The 18,076-nt window shown below is 39.3% G+C and overlaps 1 protein-coding gene and 1 non-coding gene across 6 annotated transcripts in view; both read left to right on the top strand.

Moving 5' to 3' along the window:
• The first annotated feature begins 214 nt into the window (after positions 1-214).
• The window catches only part of NPHP1 (nephrocystin 1), a 64,967-nt gene continuing 47,105 nt past the window's right edge, over positions 215-18,076 (top strand). For 2 of the 5 annotated variants that reach the window (XM_033087815.1, XM_033087819.1), the window contains exons 1-6: positions 215-351; positions 3,339-3,412; positions 4,707-4,767; positions 5,800-5,924; positions 8,552-8,789; positions 9,093-9,194. In XM_033087815.1, the coding sequence (XP_032943706.1) occupies positions 283-351; positions 3,339-3,412; positions 4,707-4,767; positions 5,800-5,924; positions 8,552-8,789; positions 9,093-9,194 (669 nt within the window). In that variant the 5' untranslated portion in view covers positions 215-282. The remainder of the gene's footprint in view (positions 352-3,338; positions 3,413-4,706; positions 4,768-5,799; positions 5,925-8,551; positions 8,790-9,092; positions 9,195-18,076) is intronic. The other 3 variants (XM_033087816.1, XM_033087818.1, XM_033087817.1) reach the window with 3 other exon arrangements.
• LOC117012026 (small nucleolar RNA SNORA22) lies at positions 8,037-8,156 on the top strand. Its single transcript, XR_004421103.1, has one exon. It is a non-coding gene; the product is annotated as a small nucleolar RNA SNORA22 (small nucleolar RNA).

Below are 18,076 nucleotides of genomic sequence, written 5' to 3' on the forward strand. Positions count from 1 at the left end.
CTTCACTTGCTCATTTCTCACTTTCTACCTACCCCACCAGCAATACTGTGGTACCATGGGACATGCAGTTCGCGATGCCATGGTTCGCGATCCCACCTTCACCCCAGCTCTTTGGATGGGTCAAGAAAAGACGGCTACCTAGGCAGCATTCTCCCCTCCAGCCCGCAGGGCGTCAGGCTCGGAGACAGGCGCGCTGATGGCGTCACCCGGTGACATCACTTACCGGGGCCGCCACCGTTGTTTCCTTGGTGACCGGCCCGCGCCCTGCGAGGAGGCGAGGAGATGCTGCCACGATGGCCGCGCGGCCCTCTGCGGTGCCTGCAGCACCGTGGCCAAGAGCTGAAGCAGCAGGTACTATCTGGCTGTCTTATGGGGCCTGAACTACGGCGGCTGGGCCGCTGGCGGGGTGAGATGAGGCCCCGGAGTCCTGGGAGCGGGTCCCGATCCACGGAGCGTCCCAACCATAACGCTCCCATCCCAGCATCCCCCACCAAACCCAGGCTCTAACCTCTCATCCTCCGAACCCGACCCTGGGGACCAAACCTCCGAAAATCGTGACCTTTGACTGAGAGTCCTTCCGTTGCCCTCCCCCTAACATCTCAGTCTCAACCTTAACCCACCTCCCCTCCAAACATAAACATTTAACAGTAACCATTTCCAACCATCTCTGCGCTCTACACTACTCGCCTTCATTCTCCAGCACCGCTTCCCTCTAAACTTCTTCCAATGGTGACTGCTACTGCTTCAGGTGAACTCAAAGCGAATTAGTAAAGAACAGTCCTAATGTGTAAGAGAGTGTGGGGACAGAGCCAGGAGTGCGGTTTCCAGGCTCTCGGCCTCAGGTGGAAAGGTGCTGGCTCCGGTAGTAAATGGTCATCAACTGTAATTGGATGGCCATCAGCTGTGGCTGGTTGGCCGTCAGCTGTCACCAGTGAGCCATTGGCTACTAATATAACTGCCGTGGCTACGCTAGCAGAAAAATGGGGACTAGGAAGAAGATGGTGGCTGAGCCTGCAAATGGGGGAGTGAGGGTTGCGGATCGTGTGGCTCCTGCTTCCTGTGTCTCCAACCCAGCCGCCAGTGAGACTATAGTGGTATGACTCCCGCCTCTATGGCTCCGTGGGTGTTCCTTTTTGGCCTCACCATGTCCTGCGTTCTTATGTGGGGAGCGGTACCAGAGACCCCGCGTGCCACCCTGCATGACAGAGAGCAAAGGACTAGAACTAAAGAAGAAATACAAGTAATTCATATACATGAGAAGAGTTAACTTGAAAGATAAATAATTGCAAAGGAGATAAGATGTAACAGACATTTTAAAAATCACAATACTTAGTACTGGGGAGGGTGAGATGAAACAGGGACTTTATACTCTCCAAGGTGTAAGGTACAGCAGTTCTGGAAAGCAGTTGTAGCAAATATTCATGCTGCTACACTGGGCGATTACATTTTTAGGAATTTACCATACATAATAATACAAAAAATTGGGTCAGATATTGATGTGTGAAAGTGTTCATCACAGTGTGCATCAAAATGTTCAACATTACTTATAATAGAAATGACTGGTTACAACTTAAATGATCAGTAATGAGGAATGGATACATAACTTATAATGGGATCTAATACAGTGATTAAATTTTTGTTAGAGATTTTAATACATTAGGGAGAATATTTGTGATAAAATGTCAGTTTAGAAAAAGAATACAAAATTGAATATGCAATATTTCAATAAAAAATTTAAATATATATGTAGAAAAAAGGAAACATGCTAGGATAGTAACTGTGGCAGCATGCTGATGGTTATTATGTTTCTCTTCATACTTTTTGATAATTTTCATAATTTTAAATACCAAATGTGTATTACTTTAAGAAATAAAAAAGTAGGTAGTAATTAATGCGTTGTTAATTTATTTTCTAAAATTATTTACTTTGCTAATTTTACTTTTTAGTTTTCATATGATCTATTACCAAGTGTTGTTTTCACTAAATAAAATTATTTAGTAATCGTTGGCAGACAAGAGATTTACTGACTGCTCATATTTTATCCAGTTTTGGACTCATTTAAAAAGTACCAAAGATTTGATGGATAAATATTTCTTAAATGAGTCTATTAGAATTATAGTGGTGGAACAAAATACTCAGTAGAAGTAAAATAAAACTCAATGTGTCATTGACTTAAGCTGAGTTCTGGCTAAATGCTTAATGTGGTTCTGTATCTGGTTTTAAATTTAGTGGGATATTGAGAGAACCAGGAAAAATTTGAGAAGTAAACTACAAAAATTGTTATTAAAACAAAGATGAAACAAAAACTATTAGAAGGATTATTCAGCCTGGAGAAGACTTGGCTCAGGAGTCTTTGATACCCTGAATGTCTGGGAAGGGCTCTTTGTTAATGTGAGTAAATTCCCTCCTGTCCCCACAGAGGACACCTGAAGCAAAACACAGAACAGATTTCCAACTGGGTGTCCTGGGAACAAGTAATCAAGAGTGGGTACCAATGGGTCATGCCTGTGATGACTGGCTCTGTCACCAGGTGTGTAAATTTTGTAAATAACACTGAGACAGATGCAAAATAACAAGAGTAGAGAAGATGCTAGTGAACTTTTATTTCTCTCTCTTCATCCACTTCATTTTCTCTGCATCATTTATAGAAAAGAACCCACCAGAAATATGTGCCTCTTTTGTGGGTACATTGGCAAAGTTACATGTAATATTTGAAAAATACTAAGTCAAGTTATAAGATATAAAAATGAGGATAAACAAACTTGTAGTATAGTCATATAATGAATACTACCCAGCAATTAGAAGAAATAAAGTAATGATACAACACTATGGAAGTAGATAAGAAAACATGAGGTGTGAAAGGATTAGAGAAAAGAGTACATACTTTCTGGGAACTTTCTGGGGTAATAGTACTTTTCTGTATGTTGATGGGACTTGGGTTATATGGGTGTATGTGTTTGCCCAAACTCAGCAAATGCATACCTGTACTTACGATTTGTACATTTCATTGGATGTAAATTTTACACCAAATGTTGAACTCTAGTTGGTGATACCCATGGTGTATTATTTAAGGGGAAATGTGTTGATGATTGCAGTTTACTTTGAAATATATAAAAATAAGATGGACTGCTGAATAGATGGATCAAATAAGTATAGTAAAATGTTAATGGTAGAATCTAGCTGGTGGGTAATATGGATATTTACTGTAAAATTCTTTTCACTTTATTGTATGCTTCAAAGTGTTCATAAAATTTTGGGGGAAAAGATTAAAATTTTATTTCCTAAGGTTAAATACAATATAGAATTTAACAATTTTAAGCGGTTTCTATTTATTGTAGGTTGATAGTTTGCTTTCTGAGAGTCGATTGAAAGGAGCTCTAGAAGCCAGTAAAAAGCGAGATATTTACCAAAGGTAAAGCATTCTGATTGTATAAGCTTTGCAGGAGCTGTACTTGCATTTCAATGAGCAGTTTTCAGAGCGTATAAATTGTTTGAGGCATATTTCTCTCCTTATTTTTAGTGCAATTTCTAAAAAGACAAAATAATGGGAAATAATATTGAGGTAACAATGAATGAAATTTTCCAAAATGTATTTTAAAATATTTCTTGCAATTATCTATATCTACCAGGTCTAAATATTGGAATAATAGTTTTAAATAAAGAATTACAAATATTAAAAAGAAGCAACTTAATCTGTTTTTTACTCTGTATGTACCAAGCAGTGTGGTCCACACTGGAGAAACTTTTTCTTGATTAATTTTCACAATAACACCATGCAATACTTATTAATATAGATGGGAAAATTAAGGTTCACAGTGGTTAGTTAATATGTCTAACATTACTTTGCTATAAGACATTAGATTGGGAAAGTAGTAAAAATGTTTTAAGTCTCCTAAGAAATGCAGAATTCAGTCAAGCAAGAGAAGGAATATCACTGAAATCTCAATAGAATTGCAGGTTTTGGTCCATTTGAATCAAATGGAAGAATTACATCATGATATAACTTAGAGAAACCAACCTAAATCTGAAGGTTGTAGACTTGTGATAGCAACTATAAACACTGCTTAGAGTGAGCATCGGTGACTTAGGCAGAGTTATGGGAGATCCTTGGCTTGTGTAGCCCCAGATCCTGTGACCTGGTCAGAAACATCAGTCTATTAGCACTTCCACCTTGCTTGGGATGGTGACCTTAAAAATTAAATATAGTTTAAAATTACATATAGTTTAATGATGAGCTAAATTGGACTATTAACACTTTTGTATTAAGTCTAGGATATCATTAAGATAATCTGTATGTTTGAGGTATTTAGAGTCTATAACATACAAAAGAACACGAGATTCATTCTGTTAGTTTAAATGATTCGTCAGAATCGTTTGAAAAAGTTTTACTTAAATCAGGCATTCAAAGTGCTTAAAAGCAAAATAAAATTTATATGAATTTTAAAATGTTCAAGGAAATCTGGGTAGAGAGCAACAATAATTACTTAAACCTTTGAAGACATTGTTGGGTTACTTTGCCCCCAGTGATGCTAAGTTTGGTGATCATTCCTTTATGGAAAAGCATTTACACATGAATTTTTAAACATAAGCCATACAATACCTAATTTCCTTGCCTTCTTAAAGGCTTATGTATGATTTTACAAAATAACTTTCTGGTTCTGACAATAGAAAAATCAATATCTTTTTCTTTCTTTTAAAAAATTTAGATGTATCCAATTAAAACAGGCAATTGATGAAAATAAAAATACTCTTCAAAAATTAAAAAAAGTAAGTATTGCAATTAATCATATTACAAAAAATCTGTTTTTATAAATATTTTCATGAAGTGGGAATTCATTAGAGTGGGGAAGTTCCTGGGATTGCCTTAATAATGAAGTCTGACTGCAGTCAGTGCTGAGTTACCCGGCAGGCTTACTGAGTGTGAGCTTTGGAGCAGAATATCCAGGGCTCCAAATAATTGATAAAAGTTCAGCCTTGATTAACTCACCCAGCATAGGACTCAGAAAATCCAGGAAGAAACTATTTTTATTTTTGCATTATATAAGTTTTACGTTTTACACTTTAGGATTATTTTAATTTGAATTCCATTGTGGGAGAGAGTACATAATCTGGCCTGAGGGTAAGTGGTAAAAAAGCTGCTTTTATCACATGTCAGCTCTAACATTTGTGACTCTGCAGAAATAGGAAGAACTAGAATTTACTCCTGGCAGTCCTCTCAGGATTTTTTGTTTTAATGTAGCCTTGAGCTTCAGCCAGATGCCAGGGCCAGAGACTCACAAGTTTCAAGTGGCGGTCATCTGTGAGTCATATCCTGTGTATGACTCTCCTGCGCTGCATCTGACACAAGTGTCTCTTCTAAATTTCTCCAGTGACAGAGAACTCTTTAATTCAGGAGGCAGACTGACCCTACATTTGAAAACCCAATCACTCCTGTTTCACGGATGAGGATACTGGGCTACCAAAGATGGAGCAGGTCTCCCAGAAGTGGCGGAACGTGGGGCTTGTCTTTTAGACTCCAAAGCCATTCTCCTGTCTGGAACCTCTCTTTTACCGACTACAGAGGCTCTGCCATACTTAGCAAGGGAATAAAACAAAAAACAAGTTATAATTTCATTTTTCATTTGGTTTGCATGCTAACATAATAATCTACATTTCTTTTAATCTTATTTCTCTAAGGTAAAGCGAAGTCTCATACTGCTCTTTACTTTGTCTTCTAGCACTTATTGGAGTTTTTCTGCATAAATATAATATGAAACTGAAATAAAGTTTTCAGTGAAATAAACTTATCTTCTCTCATAGGCCGATGAACCTACACCTGTTGGGAACTATCATCAGCAAAAGGAAGAGGAGCACAGTCTCTTAGATAAACTTACCCACCAACTGCAGGAACTTGCCATGTCTATAAGTCGAGAGAATATAACTGAGTATGCTTCTTTCCTTCCTTTTCTTCAGATGTCACCAGCAGTTTTAATGTTTGACTCAGGATAAAGATACATAACAGTGTAGATATAAACAGACATTGTTTATTGAGTATGGTAGAAAGTGTGAGATCCCATGAGAGATGTATAGGGTAACAGCCCTGCTTGGTTGATGTTCAAACAGCTGTTTTGTATATTTTGACCACATTTTATAGCTGTTTCCAGTAGGAAGATTAAGTCCAATGCCATTTACTTTGTCATTCTCAGTACTGGAAATCAATGGAAATTGTAGAGTCCTTATATCTTCATCCTTTAGCATTTTCCCAGAATACAGTGAAAAGTAAGAGAACAGCATTTGAAGACTGAATAGTTGGTGTTTTCCTTTTTTGCTTTCCACAAATTGGGTTTGTTTATACCATCAGGTTTTCTTCTACTTCGCAAAGGCTATTATTAAAACAATGCATGTTTCCACTCCAGGAAACAATGCATGTTTCTGCCTCCAATTTTTAAAGAATATTTATGAAAGGAGGAAATATTCAAGTAGACAATCCAAATAATCTTCTTTTTACATATCAACACTGACATTAAAAACCTCATCCTTTTTTCCTAACATTTGTTTATTTAGCTTTTCAGATCTCTGTTTCCTCAACTAGATTATAAATTACCTAAAGTCAAAATTATGACTTCCTTTCTTTACATCTCTCACAGGATCTCACACTTTCTACTTTATACCTTTGTAGGAACACCACATAGCACTTCAGCAGTATGTTTGGGGGCCACATTTTATGGCTAAATTACCAACGAAAATGCAAAATTGGGGCACTTGTTTATACTACGAGAGCTGGAAAAAAGGCAGCATGTCGCCTTGTTCAACCTCAGTTGGGAGTATGTGCATCAGGCAACTCAGATTTTTTGCTGCTTTGCACATGTCCATGAATGACCACAAAAACATTGCAAGTATTGATAAGTATTGATTTGGGATTACAGAAAAATTTTAGCAAGTACATGAATTTGCAAATACAGAATCCACAAATAATGAGGATTGACTGTATGTAGAATATGTGACAACAGTGGCACATCAAAAGCTGAAAGGGCTGGCAGAGTACATAAAATGATATCATCTTAAAGTTCTTTAATTTTGGGGGAAATGTGATATTCAGGTCAGACTATAAGTTAGGGATGTATGTTGTAATACCTACAACATACTTCTAAAGATAATCTTCTCTAAATAAGCTGTAGGAAAGCAAAGACCTCTGTTTTGTTATATCCCAAGCACATAGTGTCTGTCACACAGTTGGTGCCCCGTAAACGTTTGATGGCTTTGCTGAATGTTAAACGAATAAAGCTTAGAGAGATTTAGTGACTTATCCAAGCCATATTATTTGAGCTCTTCTCTCCTCCCTAAGCCCCCCATTTTACCTACTTCATATTTTTCCAGAATGTCTTTCTCTTCCTCTCTAATGCTATTTACTTACTTCATACTGTTGTCATGTGTCACTTTTAATAGCTACCTTTCCTTTAGCCCTCCCTCCAGTCTGTTCCCCACATGGTAGTCACCTTTCTAAAGTGCAGAGCAGATCCTGCCCTTCCCTTATTTCTTCTTAGGCACTGCCTTAGAGATGACACTCACATGGGCTGCACTCTGCTCACCTGTTTGCAGCTTCACCTCTTTCTCATTTCTCAAGCCTTGTCCTACCATCATGACCTCCTTGAGGTTCCCTAATCTTGAGCCTCCATTCTCTACTCCCTCCCACTCCTTGCTACTTCCATTTACCTGATAACTCCAACTCACCTCTCAAGACCTAATTCTGACTCTTTCCTGATCCCCAGTCATGCAGTCTAGGTTAGGTTTCCCCCTTGTGTTTCCTCAGTATCCTGTGTACTTGTATACCTCCACCATTTTCTAGATTGAGTCATTGTAAGCTTCTAAGGACAAGAACTGTGTCTGGTTTCCCTTTGTATCCACTGTGTCTGACATGGACCATCATCATCATAGCTGACTTTTTTTAAAGCTCGCTATGAACAGACACTGTTCCAAATACTCCGTGAATTGGTAACTGGTCTTATCCTCATGAGGAACGTTCTATTATTATTTCTATTTTACCAATGAGAAACTGAGAGCTTAAAAGAAACCTACTGCCTTGGCTTTGACTCTGTGCTAGAGCAATGTCTGTTCTTCTCCTCTGCATTGAAAGGACTATTTATCCTTTTAAATGTATTCAGAAAGTCAGCACATTATAAAAAAAAAAAGAAAAGAAAAGAAACCTACTGCCTGTAAATCATAATTATTACCCAACAAGGAGGGAATAGAGCCAGAATTTAAACTCAGAGCCCATGCTCTAAGCACTATGTCGTAATGCTCAAGCAGCATGCGCTGAAATAGAAGAATCCAAATCTCTTGGCCTATAGTCCAGTGCCTGCTTTCTTCTGTCACATACCTTCCTCGGGTATATTACGTCTTTCACTACTCAGTCCTTTGAGTCACATATTCTTAGCTAGATGGTAGAAATCATTAGCAGTGCTTTCCTCTTGTCTCCTTTATCTGCCAGTTCCAAATACAGGCCAGTTCTTCTATATATAGAACTTATACTTGATCAGTTCTAATACATTATTTCAAGTGATCCTTGTCATAGAATTACTTTGTGCAGAATTGGGGCACTTACTGAAAGAAAGGAAGATGATGATTCTGCTGAAGGAGATGAAGAAGAAGATGATGATGATGAAGAAGAAAGTAAAGAAAGTGGTGGGGAAGAAGAAGAAACACAAGAGGAAGAGAAACAGGAAAATGAATCTCATCAACAGGCGACAAGTAAAGAATACACTGCTGTTGGAAATTTTACTGCTCAGCAGGCTGGGGATCTGACATTTAAGGTAAGTAGAAACAAGACTGAAACCTAACCTCAAGAGCAATTCACATACCTAACAGAATAAAGAAACTCTACTTGTGTGCCTGGGTTACGTACATTTTCCTGAAACTAAGTTTTTCAAGGCTCAATTTGTTTTAACAAAATGAGCAATAATAATGGTTTACAGGCAGTAATCATGTGAAATTTTGTTATCAAAGTACCTGGTAAAAGTAAATGCTCGTATATTTTTGAAAATAGTTTTAATGTTGGTAATTCTTATTTTAAGGGTAAGTTTTAATGAAAAATTTTCATTTTTTTTTGCTTTAAGAAAGGGGAAATTCTCCTTATAATTGAAAAAAAACCTGATGGCTGGTGGATGGCTAAGAATGCCAAAGGAAACAAAGGTCTCGTTCCCAAAACCTACCTGGAGGTTAGTGTTTATTGTTTCGTCTTTCCTTTTTCTCCTTCCAAACTTTTCATTTTTAATAAAACATTAAGCTGTATTCTTGGATCAACTGACTACTGAATGACTTGAGATATAGAATTTACTTTAATTTTAGAGGGACAGGACATGGGGAAAATATCATGTGTTAATAGTCTTGGGATCTATGAAGTGCTCTCATGCAGGCAATCCCTAGACTGTTAGCTCACAGTGAAGATGCTTTGTGGATTAATGCTGATCATAAAAATTAATAGGTATTTATTGTTTGTTGTAAAACAAAATCACGGCAAATTTTTTGTTAACTTCCACAAATATACAATCCTATACTAAGATGTGAACATACTATATACATGCATATTTGTAGCCTATTTTTTTCAAATTTAATAATATAGCATGTCATTTTCTGTGCCAATATGCATAAATAATCTGTCTGGATTAGTACTGTCCAGTAGAAATCTAATGCAAACAACAAATGTAATTTAAAATTTTCTAGTAGCCGCAGAGAAATGTCTTTTTTTTTGTGACACTACTTTTAATTCTGCCACCAAATCTGTGTTGTTTCTCCACATGGCATTCTCTGAAGCCAGCCAGGTGTCCAACAGTTCAATTCAATTCTGACACTAACTCCTGGGATAGTGCAGACCCCACAAGTTAAGGGCTCGGTCCCACAAACCACCCTACTTCAGATGAAGTCCCAAGGGCCTCCTGTATTTCTGGGTGATCGGCTATAAATTTGGGGGTTCCAACACCCCTCCTCAGGTTTGATAATTTGGTAGGGGCACTCATAGAACTCAGGAAAACAACTTACTTGTGTTTATTATGAAGGATAAGACGTAGGAAGAGCCACATGGAAGAGGTGCACAGGGCCAGGCATTGGGAGATGTAGAGAGTGAGACTTGGGTCTTCCATGCCTGCTCTGGGTACCATCCTTCCAGCACTTCCACCAACCTGGAAGCTTCCCAAGCCCTGTCTTTTAGGGGTTTTTATGGAGGTTGCAGTACTTAGGCATGATTAATTAAATCATTGGCCATTGGTGATTCAATTCAATCTCCAGCTCCTTTCCCCTCCCTGAAGGTGGGGGGAGGGCAATGCTATGATAGTTCCAACCCTCTAATTACATGGTTGGTTCCTCTGGTAAAAAGTACCACCTCTGCCCATCACTTCATTAGCATAAACTCAGGGGTTTGTTATAAATAACAAAAGACACTCCTGCCACTCAGGAAATCCTGTTTTAAGAACTCTTGCCAAGAACTGGGAATAAAGACCAACATATATTTTTCATTATACTAGACATTTTTTAAAAAGTAAAAAGAAACAAGTGACATTTTAGTAATATATTTTATATTATTCAATATATCAAAAATATCATTTCAACATATAGTCAATGTTAAAAAACACTTTCTTTTTTTTTTATGCTAAGTCTTCAAATTCCGGTGTGTATTTTACACATCTCAGTTTGGGCTGATCACATTCCAAGTGTCAGCAGCCACATGTGGTGATTGGGGGCTGTATTGCACAGTCCAGGTCTAGATCATCTTTTTCAATGGTAGCGTAGTATTCCAATTTCATAAACATTTAGGCTGTTCCCAACCTATAATAGCTATCAATTATGAGCAAAAGAGCTTCCACTATGATTGGCTTCTACCATGAGTTACAAAAGATCACAAGAAAAGTGACTTAAATGAGGTAGAAGCGTATTTGTCTCTAACATAGCAGAAGCATGGAGATAACAGTCAAAGGGTGGTGAGGCCCCATCCAGTATTTCACTTTGTTAGATGTGTGACAGCTCTTTCAGGGGTTATCTCTGTAGTTTAAGTTGGCTGCTACTTCTTTGAATAATTCCAAAGAGAAAAAGAGGAGGAAAAGGAAACGAGGTCCAAAGGCCTTACTTAGCTGCCATCTTTTTAAGACAAGTTCCTGGAAATTACACAAAAAACTTTCAATTATATCTCCTTGATCAGAATTTAGTTCTTGGCAACACCTAACTGTAAGGAAGGCTTGGAAACTAGTCTTTTTGTTTGCTCCTTGCTAAAGGAGGGACTGTTAGGAAAGAAGAGGTAGAGATTCAGTAGTAGACAACCTGCCTCCTATGTTGTGATCAGTCTATACAGACATCTTTGTAGACTTGTCCCATTGTTCTCCTGAGATTGATTCCCAGATGCTCAGTGCTGGTTCAGAGGGTTTGTTTTACACCTTTAAATTGTGATTTAATTTGCCATTTTGCCTTTCAGAAAAATTAGGCCTATTTGTACAACAAACCCCCAGCAGCTGAGAGTATGTGTTTCCCACACATTTCCAATGATGGCTGTCATCACATTCTGCCAAAGTGAGATGCACAAAAAAGGCTCATTATTGTTTTTATTTGTCGTGATAATGGAGTCGAGCATCATTTCGTATACTTTATGACCATTTCTATTACTTCTTTGTAAATTGCGTTTTCACTTCTTTTGACCATTTTTCTAAGTGATTATTTATTTATTTTATTTTCTACCTATTTATTTATTTTTAAGATCTTTATTAAAATATAGCAAACATAAAATATTATATTAGTTTCAGGTGTACACAATAGTTATTCAACATTTATAAACCTAAAGAAGTGATCACCTTAAGTCCAGCACCACCTGATATTATATAACACTATCACAATATTATTGATTCTATTCCCCATGCTGTACATTATATCCCCATGACTTATTTGTCTTTTTTTTATAATTTAGTTGTAGTTTTTTTTAGTTTATTTTTTATTAGTTTCAGGTGTACAAAGCAATGTAATAGTTAAACATTTAAACCCCTCATAAAGTGATAACCCATCCCCCAAGCTACTACCCCTGACGTCTTATATAGCTGTTACAATACCGTTGACTATCTTCCCTATGCTATACTGCACATCCCGTGACTATACTTCACCTTTTTCACCCTGTCCCAATCCCCAAAATCCCATTCCCATCTATCACCCTGATAGATCTAGTGCGTGTCTGGCACCATCCCTAGTTATTACAATATTGTTGACTATATTCCTTATGCTATAACCTATATCCCCATGACTATTGTATAACACCCAATTTGTTCTTCTTAATCCCTTCCCCTTTCACCCACCCTTAAAGAAGTCCCTCTAAGAGTCCTTGTAATACTGGTTTGGTGGTGATGAACTCCTTTAGCTTTTTCTTGTCTGGGAAGCTGCTTATCTGCCCTTCTATTCTAAATGACAGCCTCACTGGGTAGAGCATTCAAGGTTGTATGTCATTGCTTTCCATCACTTGGAATATTTCCTGTCACTCCCTTCTTGCCTGCAAAGTTTCTATTGGGAAATCAGCTGACAGTCTTATGGGGGCCCCCTTATAGGTAACTAACTGCTTTCCTCTTGCTGCTTTTAAGATACTCTCTTTGTATCTAACCTTTGGCATTTTAATTATGATGTGTCTTGGTGTGGGCCTCTTTGGTTTTATCTTGTTTGGGACTCTCTGCTTCCTGTTCTTGTATGTCTATTTCCTTCACCAGGTTAGAGAAGTTTTCTGTCATTATTTCTTCAATCAGGTTTTCAATTCCTTGCTCTCTCTCTTCTCCTTCTGGTACCCCTATAATGCGAATGTTGGTATGCTTGATATTGTCCTGGAGGCCCCTTAAACTCTCCTCAGTTTTTTTTTATTTTTTTTTCTCTTTTTGCTGTTCTGGTTGGGTGATTTCTGCTACCTTATCTTCTACATTGCTGGTTGGATCCTCTGCGTCATCTAATCTACTGTTGATTCCCTATAATATATTCTTCATTTCCATTTTTGTAGTCTTTATTGCTGACTGGTTCTTTTTTATAGTTTTCATCTCTCTGTTGAAGTTCTCCCTGAGATCACTGAGCATTCTTATTGCCAGTGTTTGGAACTCTGCATCTGATAGATTGCTTATCTCTGTTTCTCTTAGTTCTTTTTCTGGAGCTTTGTTCTATTCTTTTATTTGGGACATATTTCTTTGTCTCCCCATTTTGGCTGCCTCCCTGTGTTTGTTTTTGTGTATTAGGTAGGGCTTCTATGTCTTCCAGTCTTAGTAGAGTGGCCTTATGTAGTAGGTGTGCTGTGGGGTTCAGTGGCACAGTCTTTCTGGTCACCTGAGCCATGCATTCCAGGTATGTCCCTTGTGTGGGAGCCTTGGCTGATAATTGCACCTCAGCATAAGGGACTGACTCTTGGGCTCACTGGTTGTGAGGCCTGGCCTTGACTGCAGTGGAAGAGTTATTGTGCAGGGGCTGACCCTACAGAGCAGGATCTGCCTCAGCAGGACTCTGGTGCATGTCCAATCTGCCCCTTGGGTGTGTCATACTTGGAGGCAGCAGGGTGATGCTCCAGCTCATTTTGAAGCTGGCCACTGGGGGCCACCAGACACAGGACCACCTTGGAGAGGATCCGTTGTATGTCTACTTCAGCCATAGCCTGTGCCCCACCTGGGGCCACCCAGTGGGAGCCAGAAACACATCTGCAGATGTCTATTGCTCATGTTGTGCGTGGAAGTGCCTTGAGAGGCCAAGCCGTGAACCAAGGCCTCCTGCTGCTACTGTCAGCTTAGGGCTGCTCAGCCAGAGGTACAGGACATGCTCAAGCCAGATGCTGCTTGGCTGGGTCCCATGAACTTTTGAGAGACCCTAGGAAAGTCTGCAGCTTGAGCCAAAGCAGGCGGTCTGCACGAGAAAGTCACTGAAAGTAGCCTGGGTGTGCCCGAAAATTGGGCGGGGCCAGGTCTCAAATCTACAGCAGAGCTCAGAAATGGTGGCCGCCTATGTTTGCACATTGGGAAGGGAGAGCACCAGTTCCCTTCCAGTTCCTCTGTCCAGGAAAAAGCTGCCTCTCCAGCCCCCGTCCCAAGCCAGACAATGCAAACCCCATCATTTGTTCCATACGCCTTTCCAGCTGCTGCTCCAGCACTGGAGCTCAGAGTGAGTGATTCCGTTGGTGGGTAAGTCCGTGCACAGTCCCTTTAAGGAGAGCACCTGTAAGTGCAGTCACACTCAGTCTTACTCAGTCACAATGTCCGCTGGTTTTTACAACCAAAATTTATGGGGACTTCTCTCCCTGGCACTGGAACCCTGGGCTGGGTTGCGGCTGGGATCTCTTGCTCCTCTAAGGGGTAAGGGGGGACCCCCACAGCTGAAATAGCCCTCCCGATCTTTAAAAGTTACATGCGGGTATGGGACCAGTTGGTTCCGTGTCTCTGACCTCCCTACTAGTCTGGAGGTGGCTTCTTCTGCACGTCCTTAGTTGAAAGGCTTCAGTTCAGGTTCATTTTAGGTGATTCTCAATGATGGTTTTTCATAGCTTAGTTGTAATTTTGATGTGGTTGTGAGAGAAGGTAAACACAGTCTTTACCTACTGCGCCATCTTGGTTGTCTCTTCACTTATTTGTCTTATACCTAGAAATTTGAAGCTCTTATTCCCTTTCACCTTTTGCCCCTTATTTAAAAATTTTAATTACAGTTGACATTCAATATTATTTTATATTAATTTCAGTTGTACAGCATAGTGGTTAGACATTTATATAATTTAAGAAATGATCCCCCTGACTAGTCTAGTACCCACCTGGCACTATACGTAGTTATTACCATGTTATTGACTATATTCCCTATGCTTTACTTTATATCCCACTAACTATTTTGTAACTACCAATTTGTACTTCTTAATCCCTTCACCTTTTTTCACCCTGCCCTCTAACCCCCCTCCCATCTACCACCCCAATAAATCTAGTACCCAAATAACACCATACATAGTTATTACCATATTATTGACTATATTGCTTATGTTATACCCTACATCCCCATGACCACTGTGTAACAACCAATTTGTACTTCTTAATCCCTTCCCTCCCCATCCATTTCCAACCCCCTCCTGTCTGGCAACCGTCAAAAATATTCTCTGTATCTATGAGTTTGTTTCTGTTTTGTTTGTTTGTTTATTTTGTTCTTTAGATTCCACATGTAAGGGAAATCACATTGTATCTGTCTTTCACTGTCTGACATATTTCACTCAGCACAATACTCTTCAGGTCCATCCATGTTGCCGCAGATGGTAAGAACCCATTGCCTTCCATGTATATATGTACCACCTCCTATTTATCCATGAATCCATTGACGGGCACATAGGCTGCCTCTACATCTTGGTCATTGTTAACAATGCTGTAATGAACATATGGATGCACACGTCCCCTCGAAGTAGCGTTTTGGATTTCTTTGGATAATTACCCAAAGTGGGATTACTGGGGTTTTTTTTGTCACTTGTTATATAGCCTTGGATTTAAAGTCTGTTTTGTCTGGTATAAGTATTGCTACCACAGTTTTTGTTTGTTTCCATTTTCATGAGATATCTTTCCCCATTCCTTTATTTTCAGTCTGTGTCTTTTGATCTGAAGTGAGTCACTTGTAGGCAGCATATGTATGAGGTATGACAAGTTTGCGAACTTGCCACTGTGCGCTCACATTGGTAGCACTGTAAAAACAGCTCAGTTAGGTTTCATAACCTTGCTGTATCAGTGTCTCATAGCTGAGTTTGTGTCAACATGTGGTGGTATCTTGCTGAGTGGTGTTCATTATTGTTGTTGTGTGTTTGTGTGTGCTGTCTTGAAAATATCTGAGCTTGAATTAGAGCAACAAACAAACAGTAAATTTCTTGTTAAACTTGGCAAGAGTGGAAGTGAAAGCAGGGACATGTTAGTCCCAGTTTATGGGGATAATGCCCTGAAGAAAACGGCAGTGTACAAATGGATTAAATGTTTTTCTGAGGGGAGAGAACACGTCACTAATGAAGAGAGGTCAGGGTGGCCAGTAATGAGCAGCTCTGATGAAAACATTGCAAAAATTCATCAAATTGTGCGTCAAAATTGTCGGCTGACTGTGAGAGCATAGCAGACCAAGTAAACATCGATAAAGAAAGAGGAAAATCTTAACTGAAAATACTGTCATGAGAAAAGTGTGTGCAAAACTGGTCCTGAAGGAGCTCTTGCATAACGACAATGTACCAACTTACACGGCACTGTCTGTGAGGGAGTTTTTAGCCAGTAAACAAATAACTGTATTGGAACATCCTCCCTAATCACCTGATCTGGCCCCCAATGACTTCTTTCTTTACCCAAAGATAAAGGAAATATTGAAAGGAAGACATTTTGATGACATTCAGAGCATCAAGGGTAATCCGACAATAGCTCTGATGGCCATTTCAGAAAAAGAGTTCCAGAATTGCTTTGAAGGGTGGACTAGGCGCTGGCATCAGTGCATAGCTTCCCAAGGGGAGTATTTAGAAGGTGACTATAGTGATTTCAGCGTGAGGTATGTAGCACTTTTTCTAGGATGAGTTCGCGAACTTAAGTGTCAGACCTCGTAAGGGTCTTGTTTTCTTATTCATTCAGCCCCCCCATCTTTTGATTGGAACATTTAATCCATTTACATTTGAAGTAATTGTTGATAGATACGTGTGTAGTTATTGCCATTTTATTCATTTTTTTATCTTTTTTATCTTTTTTCTTTTTTTGTCTTGAAGTCCCTCTAACATTCCTTGTAATACTGGTTTGGTGGTGAGGAACTCCTTTAGCTTTTTCTTGTCTGGGAAGCTTTTTATCTGTCCTTTGATTCTAAATATCAGCTTTGCTAGGTAGAGTAATATTGGTTGTAGGTCCTTGTTTTTCATTACTTTGAATATTTCCTATGAATCCCTTCTGACCTGCAAAGTTTCTGTTGAGAAATCAGCTCATAGTCTTATGGGAGGGAGCTCTCTTGTAGGTAACTAATTTCTTTTCTCTTGCTGCTTTTAAGATTCTGTCTTTGTCTTTAACTTTGGCATTTTCATTATGATGTTTCTTGATGTGGGCCTCTTTGGGTTCGTCTTATTTGGGGACTCTCTGTGCTTCCTGGGCTTCTATGTCTGTTTCCTTCGCCAGGTTAGGAAAGTTTTCCATCATTATTTCTTCAAATAGTTTTTCAATTCCTTGCTCTCTCTCTTCTTCTGGTACCCCTATAATGCAAATATTGGTACACTTGAGGCCCCTTAAACTCTCCTCATTGTTTTGCATTCTTTTTTCTTTTTGCTGTTCTGATTAGATGTTTTCTGCTACCTTATCTTCTAAATTGCTGCTTCAATACTCTGCTTCATCTAATCTATTGTTGATTCCCTCTAATGAATTCTTTATTTCCATTATTGTAGTCTTTATTTCTGACTGGTTCTTTTTTATGTTTTCTATCTCTATTTTTATGTTTCCTATCTCTTTGTTGAAGTTCTCCCTGAATTATTGAGCATCCTTATAACCAGTGTTTGGAAGTCTGTGTCTAATAGATTGCTTGTCTTCATTTTGTTTAGTTGTTTTTCTGGAGCTTTGTTCTGTTCTTTTATTTCGGACATGTTTCTTTGTCTCTTCATTTTGGCTGCCTCCCTTTGTTTTTTTCTACGTAGGACTGCTATAAGTCCTGGTCTTAGTAGAGTGGCCTTACGTAGTAGGTGTCCTGTGGAACCAGAGGTGCAGTCTCCCTGGTCACTGGAACTGTGCACTCCAAGTGTGTCCCTTGTGTGGGTTGTGTCCCCTCCTGTTGTAGTTGAGACTTTGTTGCTATTTGCACATCAGTGGGTGGGATTGACCCCCAAGCTGATTGGTTGTGAGCACTGGCTGTGACTGCAATGAAGGAGCTGTTGTGCAGAGGCTGACCCTACAAAGCAGGGTTCACTTTATCAGGGTTCTGGTCCTGCCCAGTCTGCCCTTTGGGTGTGTCATCCTTGAAGGTGGCCAGGTGATGCTCTGGTCCCATCCAAAGCTGGCCAGCCCTGGGACCTCCTGGGAGGGGACTTGCTGCAGGCAAAGTTCAGCTGCAGTTTGTGCCCTGCCTGGAGCCACTTGGCATGAGCCACAAAGCA

This window comes from Rhinolophus ferrumequinum, chromosome 19 (genome assembly GCF_004115265.2).
Source record: "Rhinolophus ferrumequinum isolate MPI-CBG mRhiFer1 chromosome 19, mRhiFer1_v1.p, whole genome shotgun sequence".
NCBI lineage: Eukaryota > Metazoa > Chordata > Mammalia > Chiroptera > Rhinolophidae > Rhinolophus > Rhinolophus ferrumequinum.